We start from the raw sequence: 10,543 nt of genomic DNA on the forward strand, positions 1-10,543 counted from the left end.
TGCAGTGGTGAATTTTTGGGGTTTTTAAACTGAACATGCATGGGATTCCTTTGTCACCCTCTGGGGTCATTTCAGTCCACAATTTGAGCCTCAGCCTGCAGGAGACCGTCAGACTTGATCCTCCTGCTCTGCAGCCTCGAACTTGTGAATCAATTAGCCTGTGCGTCAGCCGGCTGCTGATTGGCCCAGCGTGGGATGTGAACCGAGCGCGGCGGGGTGGGGAGAGATGACAGGCACGAAACCCCACTGATGGACTGGAGGGAGATGTGCTGCTTATTGCCGGCTCAAGTCGCTCACCGGTCCTGAGGTGGAAAATCTGTTACTGTTGGAAGGGTGGAAAATGTACTGCAGGTAAGAAAAGAAAATGGAAAAAAAAAAGAAAGAAATACAGCTTGTGGGTAACCGTGGAGATTTGGTGGCTGGCTCTGGAATGTGAGAAATTTTAAGAAGATTATGCTGCACGGTGCCACTAGATTTGTGATTTGTAAAAAAAAAAAAAAATGCAGACGATCGTTTTGTTAATAGTTATGCTGAGGAAAAAGCTTTTTAGTATGTTTCAGTTCCTTTAAATCTGTTGAAGTGAGTTTGAAAATGTCATCACATTTATGCAGGAAATGTTCTAATCTATAATGAGCAGCACTATGCAACTGTTGTGCATGTTAGATTGTTCTTATATTCCAAATGGGCAGCAGGTAAAATATGTTCAAGGGACTGTTTTGCTCATTGTTGCTGCACTTGTGTGTGTTGCTCAGGAGTGTGTGCTGCAACCGCTGGTCATCTGAGGAGAGGTTAGATGGGAAAACAGTCATCATCACTGGAGCCAACACTGGGATTGGCAAAGAGACGGCCAGAGACCTGGCCAGAAGAGGTACCGTCCACTGTGTGTGTGTGTGTGTCTGCACCTCGCTTGGTCTGGATCAGTTGCATTGACACGTTTCATTTTTACTAACCTTCACACAGTGACTCACATATTCCACTTTTTCTTCCCCCCCTGGATTGAAGTACCTCAAACACTTTTGAATGCTATGAATCATATTCTTTAATCCTGCTTACTTGCTTTAGCTTGATTATATATGTTTTGATGGGACTATTAGGCTGCATCAGGTGATTTTATAACCTCAACCTCCTGTGCATCCGCCGCCAAAGATAGATGGGAAAGTGTTTTGATGCCGCGTTAACAAATAAATGGGCGTCCTGCTTCACATTTCACAAAGTGCGAGATAAGTGGCAAAGATGGAAGACAGACGAGGCGTCAAGGGGACAGAGGGAGCATTGTGAGGGTCCTCTCCCCTCCCGAGCCCAGACAGGCAACAAAGAGGGTGCATAGCAGCCACGCACACACACACACTCACACTCACAACACACTCACAGCACACAACACACACAGTAATATGAAAAGTGGTTCTGCATACATGATTCAGTTTGCTCATTCATCTGCACTTGAAAGGCACAGCATGGTGTGTACACCTCCCTCTTCTTCAAAACAACCACTGTGCAATTGAGCGAATGGATATTAAAAAAAAAAAACAAAAAAAAAACTTAATTGCTTTCGTTGTGTAAACAGAAGGGCGAGCAGGAATCATTTTGTCTTATTTTTGTTCAGTGATGTATGTCAGAAGATTTTTTCTGTTTTTTTTTGGTAGTTAGATAGATTAAATACAGAACAATGGGAGAAATGGAAATACAAAGACGGGGCAAGAAGAATTATCGCTGCTGGTGTAAAAATAGTGACTCTGCCTGTAGGGCTTCACTTTCAAATCATTTTTTTTAGCAAATTGGATTATGCAATAGCGTAATGACAACATGATTAGATTTGGAAGGATTCATAACAGGGAGTGATACCTTAAGGCGCAGCATCCTACCAAGGGAAGTTCAACTGAATTTTAATCATTTGTTTGGCTATAACATTCATATTTTATATAAATATACACATTGTGTGTCCATATTGAATGTTTGAGAACTGAAATGAAGGGAGCTTTGCCATAATTACATAATAGGTCTGAACAAACAGAATGTGATCAAGCTCGACTCAAGCTTTTCTAATTTGTTATTTATCCACACATAGAACTGTTTAACAATCTGCTGGAAGATCTTTAGGCTGACACAGTACACCGCCTCATTCCCGCTGTTTGTTTACTATTTTTTATTTAATTAAGTGAACTTGGCTGCTCTGGTAATGTGGGAACAATTGGGTTTTCCCACATGGGAGCAGCCGGACAGAAACAAAGAGCCTGCGATGGGACACAGACGCTGTGCTCCAACTGATTAATGGCTCTCGTCTTCTATAATTGCTGAGTACATTGGCTATTTAGTATGTGTGTGTGTGTGTTTGTGTGTCTGGTGTGGCGTTGGGGAGAGGGGAGGGGGTGCAGTTGTCTGTCTATATGTTAGTTTGTGTGTGTGTGTGTGCGGCGCGGGGAAGAGAAAGGATGCGTGCATGTGTCCTCAAAGCCCCTTTTTTCTGTGCTCATTAAGGAGAATGCATGGTAATTTGTGTCAGAAGCAAATGAGAATGACACAGTTGAGAGGGTCCTGTGTTCATGCGAGTGGAGCGGCTGGGCAAATGAGGTGCTGAGTGAGGGCTTAGAAAACATTAGAGGATGATGACAAGTAGACTGCGGCTGAGAGATTTAGGTACTTCGCTCCTAATTTGATGTTTGTGGTTTCGTACGCCTGCAAATGAGCAGAGCCTTTTGTGGTTTTGAGTTTGGAAACTTGGAGCGATTTGAAACCTCCCTTGTGTTGAATATTTGTCTTAATTTATCGCTGTTTGAGCTTATTTTCAGCCACTGAGATTATGCAGCACAACTGGTGTGAACACGACCGTCTTGGGGTGTATAAAACTTACTTGCAACACAAAAATAAAAGCCAGAGCGAGATGTGAGGTCATAGTGAAAAGAGAACTGACAATAAATTTTCCTTTCTTCTTCATCTTCTCGGAAACATGAGCACACAGAAAGAAACTTGAACATAGGGGGGACTCATGGTTCCCAGCTGGGAGGATGTGCGACGTGAGAATGTGACACTATCTACTTGTGATTTCTGACTCACGCTTTTCAGGTGCACGCATCGTCATGGCGTGCAGAGACTTGGAGAGGGCAGAGGAGGCTCGGACAGACATTCTGGAAGACACAGGAAATGAGAATCTGATCATCAGGAAGCTGGATCTGTCTGATACCAAGTCCATCAGAGCGTTCGCTGAGCTCATCAACAAAGGTAGTGTCAGAAAAGCATCAAGTGATTAACCATTTAAACCATATTCATAATCCCAAAATGTAATGATGGCAAAGTTAGAAAGAAATCATGATATGTGTGAGACGTCCACATGGGATCTGTCAAGACACTTTTGATAAGATTGTTTTGTGAGCCCGAGGAAGGATATTGTGCAAGACCACAATGTTCTGGACACAAGAGAGGCTGAACAGAGACAAGGTTTTGATGTAAACATCATCTTCTGAACATGAAGGCAGAATCAGGTGATTATGATACACTAAAGGACTTGTAACGGAAGTTGGGCAGTGTAAAGAATTTTATTTAAGTTAATGCATTCTAAATGTTTAGTTGTTCTCGGACCAGCTCGGTTTGTTCATACTATGAAGTGTCAAGTAAACCTTTTTTCCCATGTGTGTTCGAATAACTGAGAATAGTTTAAAATTCTCCACCACAGTAGGTAGCTGACAATAAATATACACACAGGTGACGAAAAAAGTACGGTGTTGGGCCATCACATGCTGTCAAAACTACTTTGGAGGTGTCTGGAACTCTACCAGAGGGACACAACAGCATTCTTTCAAAAGATTCCCTCATTTGGTGTTGTGTTGATGGTGACGGAGAGCGCTACTATTTTGAGCAAACAATTTCTCGTGCCCTGTGAATGGGAGCATCCCCACTCCCATCAGGATAGAAATGTTTCATCACAAGTTAAAGGGGATCACTCAGAGCAACTTTGAGTTGACGTGCAGCAACCCTTACCTCTAGGGAGGCAACTGAATCCAGATCATGCCAGCAAAATGCCTTCATAGCATAACAGAGCCACCAGATCCCCTCAGAGTAGAGGTCAAGCATTCAGGCTTTTCCTTTAATTTGTCACCCTATGCTTCTTTAAACAGCAATTGAATCCTTCAGCAAACAGGGTAGTGTGAGTCATTCATTCCTTCTGTGATTGTTAGTTCACCACATCATAACTCTGCCAATATTTACATGAATTGCTTCATCAGTTGTATGGAAAGGCATCGTATAAATGCTGTCCATTTACCAAAAAGCAACGACAGGTTTACCATTTATTTAAAATGAGATACTTACCTTATTTTTTGTGTGTCATTTTCAGAGGAAAAACAAGTGAATATCCTGATAAACAACGCAGGCATTATGATGTGTCCCTACTCTAAGACCGCTGATGGGTTTGAAATGCAGTTAGGGGTCAATCACTTGGGTGAGTTATACTGTTTGGTTTTTGTGTTTTACATCTTTATCTGTATTTGATTTTTTTTGCTTATGTAAATTTCTTGACAAGTCGGCATAAGTTGTAGTGAAGTGGTTTGGTTGCTGTGCTTCTTATCAGTCAGCTACATAAAAGAGTTTTTGGACTGTTTGGTCTTTGTAATTGATTTAATGAACAGCTGACAGTGATGCTGCGTATTTAACTGATTTAATAGTAAGACTACATAGTGACAGGACAGATTTTAACACTGAACAAGGTGATTTTAATAAATTTTTTTAGTATTACCACCTGCACCACATTTGTAGAGCCAAGCTGGCAAGCAAAAAATAAACCAGAGTCACTTTTTTTTTTTCTTTTTAAGCTGTCAGAGTTCTCATCTGTGTTGGACCATGGTTTCCTTCCAGACTGTGTTTGCCTCTGCGGTATTTTTGTCACGGGCTGACAGAGAGAACAGTCTGTGCTTGAACACGTTCACCCACACGCATATGCACACACTGACATATATACATACGTGTCCGCACGTTTAAAAAACGTCCATCATATGTGCAGATGTGCTTTAAATAATGAGGATGTTTAGTTTAAGAGTAAAACAGGAATTGGAGAACAATTGAAAGGAAAGTAAAATCACTCAGTGCAATCGTGAGGGGTTCCTCCGCATTGGGGTTCATAGGACAACACCATTGTGTGCTACTCAAGCAGAAATTCTATTTGTCTCAAGTAGTAGCTGCTGTACCACATACTGTATTTAGCACATCAGCAGGAATAGTTTCCTGTGATTATTTAAACTCTCTACCCATTCATACAGCTCACAGTGAGGCTGAATGAGTGACAAATGCGTAAGAGTGTTGTGAGATCCCACCTGCTGTGGATGCGTCACTCAAGATGGGAACAAAATGTTTCTTTTCAGGGGAGCCAAGTTCGGTTCAGTAGACAGACGGAGATTTTAGATTCTCCTCAGTCAGGAGTCCTTGTTTGCGTGTGTGGAGGAGGGTCACAACCTTCTTATCGACATCACAGCAAACTGTCCCCTACATTAACATGAAGAACGACCATTTACACTCTAGCGTCACATGTCTACATAACAAACACAACAGTGTAGGTCTGGAGTCTAGACACATATTGAAGTGGTGCAGTTTACTTCCCTCCACAGTCATTACAACCTTCTTCACTCTGTTTTTTTTCCTCGTTGATGAAAAATTACGTTATGTGAGGTGTTTTTGGAAGTACTAGTTCATATCTTTGTATCACCTTCTGGCAGAATGACACATTAGTTCATGTGTTCCTTCAATTTTAAGTGGTTGATAGAGACAAATGGTCTTTTTCAAATGATTAACTAAAACAAAATCTGCAGCTATTTTGGGAATCAATCAATTGTTTCAAACTGAAAAAAATGAAAAATGTCTCTTGTTCTTGTTTTTATTCCTCACATAGCACTGTAAACTGAATATTTCCACATTCGGTGAACGAAAATAAGCTGAAGCTGTTTTTTTTCCACTTTTTTCATTTCATACTAAGCAATTTTAAAAAACTGAAGTCATCAGCAGGTGAATGATGGAGAAGATATACACAAGATGTAGCCATTTACACTTCTAGGATCAGAATCCTGCCCTCACCCCTCTTGATTCAGAAATCCACGACAGTGTGTTGTAACCCATATTTGGTGGAAATCTGTGTTTTATGACTTCCTCAGGTCACTTCTTGTTGACTTACCTGCTGCTGGACCTGATGAAGCGTTCGGCTCCGGCCCGTATCGTTGTCGTGGCATCGGTGGCTCACACCTGGACTGGGCTTCGACTGGATGACATCAACAGCGAGAGGAGTTATGACACCATGAAGGCTTACGGACAGAGCAAACTGGCTAATGTGCTTTTTGCGCGCTCATTAGCCAAACGGTTACAGGGTAAGGTTTTCAAGTAATGACTGCACAACCAGACATCACAGGGTGTGAAAGTAAAGAAAAAAAAAATACATATTTGGTTTTCAAGGTACATATTTGTGTGGTAGCCATGATGCAAACAATTATGCTGACATGAGGGCATGTACAGAGAGAAACGAGAGATGTGAAAAAGTCTGGATGTTTGAGCCTGGAGACTATTGGGAAGAACTGTTGGTGCTGTTCTATCTCAGAAAGGCGAGTCAGAAAAGCAGCAGTGTTTGACATCAGCAAGTCCAAACTAACCATCACTTGCACACTGAATAGTTTGCATAAATTCTTTCTCGTCTCAATCCATTGTTCTTTTCTCTGCTTAATGGCCAAGAACTGAAGAAAATTGCCTTCCAGCTCTCCAGTCAATCAAATCTAATCCATTGTGATTTTAACTTAGATGATGCAACATTAAAAAAGAAAGAACAAAGCGAAAATAAAATGCAAATGGCATGGCTAATGTGGCTGCAGTGTTTGATTTTTGGAAACAATCACTTAGACAGTCACTGTTTGAAAGGGTAGAAATACAGCAGTTTATTTTATTTTTTAAAATCAAAATCATAGTAGAATATCCATATATATACATTAGAGGCAGACACCCTGCATGCTCACACTCACACTATAACCAATTTAAAAACATCAATTAATGCATGTCTTAGGACTGTGGGAGGAAGCTGGAGCAAAACCCACGCAAGCACAGTGAGAACATGAAACTTCACTCAGAAATCATCCCCCCCCTCAGGAGACAAAAGTCAAAACCAGTTCACACTTGTTTGCATGTGTTAACATAAATAGACAGACTTGCGTAGGTGACTGTGTAGGTGTCGGCATATGTTTTGCAGGTACCGGGGTGAGCGTGTTCTCTTTGCACCCGGGGGTGGTGCAATCTGACCTGTGGCGACACCAGCACCAGTGTATCCAGGTGGCGGTGAAGATCTTTAGAATTTTCACCAAGACAACGGTGGAGGGGGCACAGACCACCATCTACTGCGCCGTGGAGCCGGGCCTGGAGAGCCTGAGCGGAGGGTACTTCAGGTATTATTTCAAACAACAGCTGGTTACACAAGAGCTTTTAGAGTGCCGGCATCACGCTTGCTCAGTATTTCTACCTGCAAAACCAACAAAAGGCTTTACTGTGTGTGTAGTTGAGCTTTTACAATTTTTATCCTCGCCTAACAATGGCACAAACGCAGCAACACAGTGTGTAATGGCCACTCTCTGTCCCTGCATGTATTCAGCGACTGCGCCCCTGCAAGGTGCTCCAGGGCTGCTTCTGATGATGAATCGGCCCAGAAGCTGTGGGAGATCAGTTGCAACATACTCGGCATCACCTGGCAGTGAATAGCGGCAAATGAACCACGCAGAGAAAGACATTGTATTCTAACGTGCAAGTACCATCTTTTAAACAGCACTGTTACGCACTTTTATAGATCCATTAATGTTGCTGTTTTTAAAAGAAAAAGATGCGTAGTGGAGTCCGATAGTATCTAGATCGCAGCAAAGAGCTTCTTTATTTTATAAATTATCCAAAACGAATCACGTGTTTTAGTCAAATAGTATTATCAAAAACTTTGTGATGTTGATCCTGAAGTGCTTGTTAGGTTTCTCTTAAATTGTTTTAACACTTTTTGTAGAATTTGAACACGTTGAAGACATTTTTTTTTTTAACTGTTCTGCCTTTTTACTGTACTTTTACGAACAAATGAGGACACTTTTTGTTCAGTCGGGTTAAGAGTGCAGGTGCTGCTCTATCTTGCAAAGACATTCATCAGCATGGTTTTTACCTTGGATGTAAAAGATCCAAAATTCCTCTCATGTATGTCTCTTAAAAGTGTGGCAGTAGGATAGTTTTTGGCTCCAAACTACCTCCAAAAGTCCCTTTTCAAAGTAACATTCGAATGACATACATGATCAGGGCACGCATTTTTGAAGTTGAAAATTTAAACGCTTAGATAACAGTTCATTTGAAGTGGTTCCTGTTAAAGCCATTTCCACGAACGAGGACTTCCCAGTAAGCGTGGGTCATGAGCTGAAAAAAAATCAAAGTGTATACTTATTGATCAATAAGATTTGTGGAAATGTTTTTCATTAAGCTGTTTCATAGAATTGCTTTGTGTTTTAATCAAAGAAGGAAATGTGTAACATCTCAATGGTGTCATTGTGTTGAGTTAATAAAAACTCCACCACAATATGAATGCATGTGGTTCTAATCATGTTGTGTCAGCATGTTGAGGCTTCACATACCATGTGAGATTGTAAATATGTTATGTAACAATATGACATTAAACAAAAATTAAACTCATTAAACTGTCCAACATTGTGAAGTTCTCTAAGTGACTGAAAAGTGACTATTCATGTTCATTCTGATGGTATTTAGTTAATGCTGATGTTTTCCAGTCTGCCAGGTTGATCTTTAACATGTGAAAGTGGTCTTAAAGTCTCAGCCAGTGCCAGACAACTGAATTTTGTGGCTTACTCCATTGTTGATCCTTCAAAGTGACAAATATCTGCAGATACTTGCAACGCCATACTAGAATATAACAAAGACAGATTTAGAGAAAACGCCATAATTCTTTGCAGTAACTACATCTTAATCTAAATCACATGGGGGAGTATTTAACCAGAGGAATGTGTCATGAGCAGGGTGAGTGACTACAGGAGTCTGTGAACAACAATCTATGTGAACTCCGGGTGCATTGTGATTTGGATATACGGTGCCAGTGGATAAAGGCGGTATACTTAACCAACAGCACAATGAAAATCATCAATAGATGCAATACTCTTCTGTGGAAAAACTAATTAAACTACACAAATGGGATGAGAAACATCCATTTCTGGCTCAACTTTAAGACAGATGGTCCCACATTATATGCAAACACTCTGATATGGTGCAAAATTTATAGTTGAGTTAATGACAACAAGCTGCTCAGTCCCTGAGGCACCAAAGCAACACCAAACTGTAACATTTCTTCCAGCAGTTGGGGTTAGGTTGGTCCTCTGAAAAGCTGTTTTTCTTCTGCGCTAAACATGTCTACTGCGAATAACTCCGTCTTTGATTTGTCTGTCCAGAACACATTATTCCAAAGAAGCCTGGTCATACAGTTGAAACCAGAAGTTTACATACACTGTATAAAGAGACATATAGCTTTTTTTTCTCTCACGATCTGACATTAAATCAGACTAAACCTTTGCTGTTTTAGGTCAGTTAGAATTACTAAAATTATTTCTAGAAGAAAGAGAGAATTTTTGAGAGATTTTTAAACATTTTTTTATTACTTTCCTCAAAGTCAGAAGTTTGCACACATTTTCTTAGTATTTAGTAGCATTGCCTTTAAACTGTATGACTTGGGTCAAACGTTTTGGGTTTCCTTCCACAAGCTTCTCACAACAGTTTGATGAATTCTGGTACCTTTCCTCCTGACAGAACTGGTGGAACTGAGTCAGGTTTGTAAGCTGCCTTACTGGCACACACCTTTTCAGCTCTGCTCACACATTTTCTACAGGATTGAGATGAGGGCTTTGTGATGGCCTCTCCAAAACATCCATCCATGCATCCATCCATTATCTATACACCGCCTAATCCTTACTAGGGTCACAGGGGGCTGGAGCCTATCCCAGCTGACTGAGGGTGAAGACAGGGGACACCCTGGACAGGTCACCAGTCTATCACAGGTCTACACTTAGACACAGACAACCAAGCACACTCACATTCACACCTGCGAGGCAATTTAGAATCACCAGTTAACCTCAACATGTTTTTGGACTGTGTGGGAGGAAGCTGGAGAACCTGGAGAGAACCCATGCTGCACGGGGAGAACATCTAAACTTCCCGCAGAAAGATTCCGGGTGTCCTCACCGGGATGTGAACCAGCGACCTTCTAGCTGCGAGGCAACAGTGCTTAACCACCGAGCCACCTTGCAGCCCTCACTCCAAAACAATTCAATTAGTTTTCAATTCAATTTTATTTGTATATCACAGAGTACAACATGTTATCACACAGGACTTAACAGAGTAAGGTATAGGCCTTACAAATTTAGACAGAGAACCCAACAATCCAAAGTAGCCTTTGGACTTCCTCTGAACAAGTGGTTGGTAACGGTGTTTTCATAAGGAAGTTGGAACACTGATTCTTAAACACACTAGAAGTGAAATTGTCCTGCTGGCTTCAGCACACCAA

At 41.2% G+C, this 10,543-nt stretch overlaps 1 protein-coding gene across 1 annotated transcript; it reads left to right on the forward strand.

The window, feature by feature from the left end:
* Window positions 1-242: 242 nt before the first annotated feature.
* LOC103376105 (retinol dehydrogenase 12) lies at window positions 243-8,677 on the forward strand. Its single transcript, XM_008306468.1, has 7 exons — window positions 243-351; window positions 753-868; window positions 3,061-3,216; window positions 4,328-4,432; window positions 6,132-6,341; window positions 7,208-7,400; window positions 7,604-8,677. Exons 1-7 carry the CDS (start codon window positions 341-343, stop codon window positions 7,704-7,706), a joined length of 894 nt encoding a protein of 297 aa, XP_008304690.1. The 5' UTR covers window positions 243-340; the 3' UTR covers window positions 7,707-8,677.
* The last annotated feature ends 1,866 nt before the right edge of the window (window positions 8,678-10,543 follow it).

Source organism: Stegastes partitus, unplaced genomic scaffold (genome assembly GCF_000690725.1).
Source record: "Stegastes partitus isolate 25-593 unplaced genomic scaffold, Stegastes_partitus-1.0.2 Scaffold3666, whole genome shotgun sequence".
Lineage (NCBI taxonomy): Eukaryota > Metazoa > Chordata > Actinopteri > Pomacentridae > Stegastes > Stegastes partitus.